This window comes from Seriola dumerili, unplaced genomic scaffold (genome assembly GCF_002260705.1).
Source record: "Seriola dumerili isolate Sdu_G_001 unplaced genomic scaffold, Sdu_1.0 BDQW01000219.1, whole genome shotgun sequence".
Lineage (NCBI taxonomy): Eukaryota > Metazoa > Chordata > Actinopteri > Carangiformes > Carangidae > Seriola > Seriola dumerili.
Window position 1 is genome coordinate 5,340,509 of NW_019174474.1, and position 4,914 is coordinate 5,345,422.

Genomic DNA, 4,914 nt, shown 5'->3' on the forward strand with positions numbered 1-4,914 from the left:
TCTGGTTTAGACATGCAGACCTTAGTTTAGCATTGTGTTTAATCCCTGGTGTCTGCGGCCTGTCGTAAATCTCTTGTTTGGCATTAACAGACATGCTTAGAGCACCATGTCCAGCTGCAAGTGCAGTCTTTGCAACCCCCCCAACCCCACCCTGAAACACACATGTTCATATACTAACCCTACACCCAGCAACCAGCACATTAACATGACCTGCTTTTCCCTATACAACAGCCAGTGCACATATTGATCCCCAAGTCCCTATTACAGCTGCAGCAGGCACTTACTCTGGAAAAAGCCTCCAGTTACACCTGCTTCAACGTCTGCCGCTCATCTGCAACTGTGTAGCGACCTAGCAGGGAGAAGCACAAATCACTGACACACGTGCTGCAATCGGTTAAATCAATTGCGAGTACAAATCGAGCCACTATCTGTACAAGATACACTCATTCTCTCATCCTTCTCCACGGAGCTGTACAAACAGTTGTGGTGTGCCCTGGAATTGGCAGTATATTTAGAAAAAAAAGTCGTAAAAGAATCCAGGTGAGGAGCAGGACAGTCAAAGGCTGGAAAGAATTGGGCCTTGAAACTTAAAACTTTAATCATTGACTTTCTTTCTGATGTGCTCATAAGTCTAGAACCAGAAATGAGACACAGAGCTGGTCCCATGGTGGAACTAATAAGGAAAGGATGCTTCCAGAAGGGTCAAACTAAAGACAGATGTTAAGAGAAACAGTAAAAGGCGAAATAATACAATTGACCTCAAAACAATATATCTGTACTTTTTCTTTCATACCTCTCACAATTACCAATTCAACCTTGAAATAATTGTAAACGGGGCTCTACTTTGAGAGCACAGCTCTCATTAACTGTGGATTCAGCCTCTCGAGCATCCACTAAGGGACTTTCCTTACTTTTCATCTGAACAGATTGAGCCAATAAGCCATCCAGTCTTGGCCGCACAATGACTGTTTATATCACAAGTGTGACAAATATTCTGCAATCTGTCGTTTTGGTCTAAAAAGGATGGAGTGTTGATATAGCTAGGGAACAGTTAAAACCCTTTTCGGAGAATGTCAAATTATGTCAGTTGTCTCCTTCAGTTCATCATTCTGGGTGAGATTGTAAAGGGGATTAGAGATTCCTGTTGTATCGTGCCTGTGGCTGACAGAATGGCTCCTGGGGAACAGTGTGCCAGAACAAGATATTTCTATAGCACAATGAGAGCACTGTAATGGGCAAGTACAGAGGCTTGAGAAATCCCCGCGCTCCCTACATAGGTAAATATTTGATGCAGTCTAATAAGGCAGTTTAGTACAAACTGCATATGAAACACAGTCTGACAACGGTTAAATTATATTACAGTGTATTTATCAAAAAGGACAAGAGATTTTGGAATGTTACAACGCACATTAAATTAGTGGAGCATCAAATATCCAAAACAGGTAGCCAGACGATATTTACAAGGTACTTACAACATGTACAATGGACATGATACACCTGTGACTTTAAGGCTGAATATGCAATGCAAACACAATTACAAGAGTGCAGGTGCTGCTATGACAGTGTACTGTGCAAACGATCCTCTATAAAAAGCCAGCCAGATGTCAACAGAAATACAGTATTCAAGAGTCAACTTATGTTAAGGCTTAGGAGTTTGTCATTAGGATTACTGAACACAAGGCAAAAATCCAAACACACACACACGAAGGGCTGCATTATCACACCCTAGTCACAAATATAGCCTACTCTTTACATTGATTCCTATTCAGGTGAGCATCAGTGGAGTGAAGTAAGACAGGATAAACTGGCCTTAATCATTCCTCTCTGTGAGGCATACAGTGAAAATATGTGCAGGGAGCTTATAAACGTGTCAAATTTACTTATTCATAAAGTAGGCAACACATTCTATTCACAAGAGGTAGTTCAGCTGGATATTCAAGACAGTTCTGTGTAATGCGCATCAGTTTGGCACAGGTGTGCCAATCGCCTTTGCAGAGCTCATTATACTGTGCAGGCAACAAATCCATCACCAGTGCGTGCTGAACGTTCACAGCTGGCTGTACTTGCCTTTGCAATGCAAAATGTGTTTGTATAATCTGTCTATCCTGTCCTGGAGAACACCAGCGTGCTCCTCTGAGAGAAATCCTAATTCCAGAGACAAAGGCTCGCTGTCTCTGTAGAGCTCCAGCAGCCTTTTCCTGGAGTCTCTGCGCCTGTGCAGCTCCGCCACGCGCTGCGTGGTCCTTTTTCTGAACACACACACGGAGCTTAGCACCGTATTGTGATATTTCTCCCACATGTTTAAGACCCGGAACCCGTGTACGAGTCCGGCCTCGTTGTCTATGAACACAAGGTCACCGTGGGGCGTTTTGAGGAGGTTGTTGGTGTCCCTCTCCATTACGCGCGAGTCCCACTGCAGGCTGAACAGATTGCTGACGAGCCTGTCGAAGTTTGCAGTCAGGTAGTCGAATATTATCAGGTCGGTCCACTGCATAAGCTCCAGCAGCTCCGCCGTCGTCTTGTTCCGGAGCTCTGCAAGCACAGGATGCAGCCCGCTGCTCTCCTGTCTGAGTGGCGCAGGTGTGACCACCCCGGTCAGGTTGGAGACCCACTCAGTGAGAGAAACCACGGCTCGGTCACTCCACTGTAAACCATCTATCCGCGTCCTCACAGCCGCCCATTGTTCACTATCGCTGTTCAGCTGTGACAGTATTAGAGGGGGCAGGTTTGTGATGCCCAGTAAACTGGCAAGGTAATATGTCAAAGTTTCTCCTTGCACCTGATCCGCGTTTATCCCGTAACGCACACACGCTTTGCTCCCGTCTGCAAAAGTGGCGAGCTGGTTGGATATCCTACCGCATCCAGGCTCCAGCTTCACTATCCGGTATGTCCTGGCTCTCTCTCGCCAATCCCGAGCATATTCCTCAGTGAAGCCCTCAGGGAAGAGATCTTCGAGCCATTCACTCCAAAATATCCCATCCTCCACCGGGGAACCTAACTTGACCGGGCCCTCCCGGCGCGCTGACCTCTTGTTATCCCCATTCATATGGTAATTTCGACTTCCTGCAGAGACAGTTTGATCGGTGAGGTTGCGAGCCTCAAGTCTGCCCCCCAAGTGCGGTCTTTGTGCCGCTGGGACAGCGAGCAATGCCCGGAAAGTTTTGGCGGAGAGGTCCGCTGGGAGACCTTGGTGAAAAGACCCTCCGCCCGGTACTGAGAACCTCCGTTTGTGTCGCTCCAAGCGGTTCTCCAGTGCGCTCCAGACGTAGAAAACACTTACAAGGGCGCACATGAAGAGCACAGCGAACAAGTTTGCTGAAACAGCCCTCATGCTGAAGACCACCTTTCCCCTCGGGGACCCACGGAGCTCCAGCAGATTAAGACAAGAGACAGAAAGAACCAAATTTCTTCAACCCACAGTTGAGCTGGAGCGGCTGTGAGCTGCGCGCCCCGTGTCCCGTACACCCCCGAAGCCCGCGGCTCACAGGAGGACTGCTTGAGATCACAGGATGAAGCGGGTCTCCGAAACAGTGTGAATCTCATCTCCCGTCCTGTTCGGATGTCTTGTCATATCCCTCCTCTGCGGGAAACAGAGAGAGCATTTCGCGTATCAAGCACAGCGGATATCCTCTACTGAGCGTTCTCCATTGCAGCCCGCTGGTGTCGTAGGGGCTTTCTGTCCGTGTGCACCCCGCCGTCCCTCATCCTCCTTTCTCTCTTCACCGTTCGCTGGGTGAGTTTGATTTGTGGTAGTGTCGGTTCGCAGAGAGACACTAGGCGGTGAGACACGTGACTCCAGTCCCGAGATGGTGGGCGGATCGTGGGAAGGGGGGTTCAGAGAGGAGCGGAGCAAGTGCACCGCACCGCGTTGTGTGTGTGTGTGTTTGATGTGAGAGGAGTGCGTGGTATTGGCAAAGACAACCATTATGATAATTGATACCTAAGGCAGAAATACTTCGGAAATTATGTCACCATTTTAAACAAATTATATTCTGCGCCTGTGTAGGCTATAAAGCGGAGTATCCTGTGTCAGACAGGCAGGGATGGGTGGAGGGTGACCCTGCCTGAACTCACTTTGCCCAGATTTGTGCTAAATCTCCCACATTTTTAGTCTATCTCTAATGTAGGCTAATGCCAACATAAGATCATAATGTATCACAGAAAGCAACATATCCTATTTTTATAGTTTTGGCTCTGTGTAGGCTGCAGCACATTGGATTTGAGATGAAAGTATAACTGTAGGGTTAAAGCGCTGACTTTCAGCTATGACACAGTTTGGGGTTGTTCTCATCCATAGTGGGCGGACACAGGACCCATTGACCTTTTTACACCTCCAATTTTAGGACACTGGTATGATCCAAAACATACAGACAAGGCAACCATTTATCCCAAATACTGGGAATAGTGTTTCTGGCCAAGTCAGTCACCTGACATCTGTCTAACTGGTCATGTGTTTCCCTGCAGACTGAAGGCCAAAAGCTCCTGAAACAAGCAAGAAGTGTCCAACATATTTTGGTCCCCCAAATTTGGGATACTATGTATTCTATTATTCTGATGTAGGTGTAAAGATTCTTCACAGTTCTTTTGAGCTCCAAGTATGATGGAGAACAGAGCCAAAATAACAAAAATATGTGACTGTCCTAAAGGTTTCATGATCTGGCTGTTCCTTCTATATCACACAATAGTATTTTTAAAGGCTGAAAGAATTCTAAGACATTTCAAATAATCTACAATGTGACTATAAGTGCCTTTGTATGTAGGAATAACAATCATTTGAGTTTATTTTTGAAAAGTTGTATATATTTGAATTCATTTCAATGTAATCTAGACCCACAAATACATGTGTAAAGACATTTTGTATACAATGTATCATCAGTTTTATCCTAAAGTAGCTACATGAAACTAAAAAAATCT

General features: G+C 46.1%; 1 protein-coding gene across 1 annotated transcript; it reads right to left on the reverse strand.

Annotated features, from left to right (window-relative positions):
* Positions 1 to 1,346: 1,346 nt before the first annotated feature.
* On the reverse strand, positions 1,347 to 3,723 carry fjx1 (four jointed box 1). Its single transcript, XM_022754560.1, has one exon. It carries the CDS (start codon positions 3,329 to 3,331, stop codon positions 2,048 to 2,050), a length of 1,284 nt encoding a protein of 427 aa, XP_022610281.1. The 5' UTR covers positions 3,332 to 3,723; the 3' UTR covers positions 1,347 to 2,047.
* Between the last annotated feature and the right edge of the window lie 1,191 nt (positions 3,724 to 4,914).

Excerpts from the sequence above, each read along its gene's own strand:
- fjx1 (XM_022754560.1), bottom strand. The coding sequence starts at position 3,331 with ATGAGGGCTGTTTCAGCAAACTTGTTCGCTGTGCTCTTCATGTGCGCC.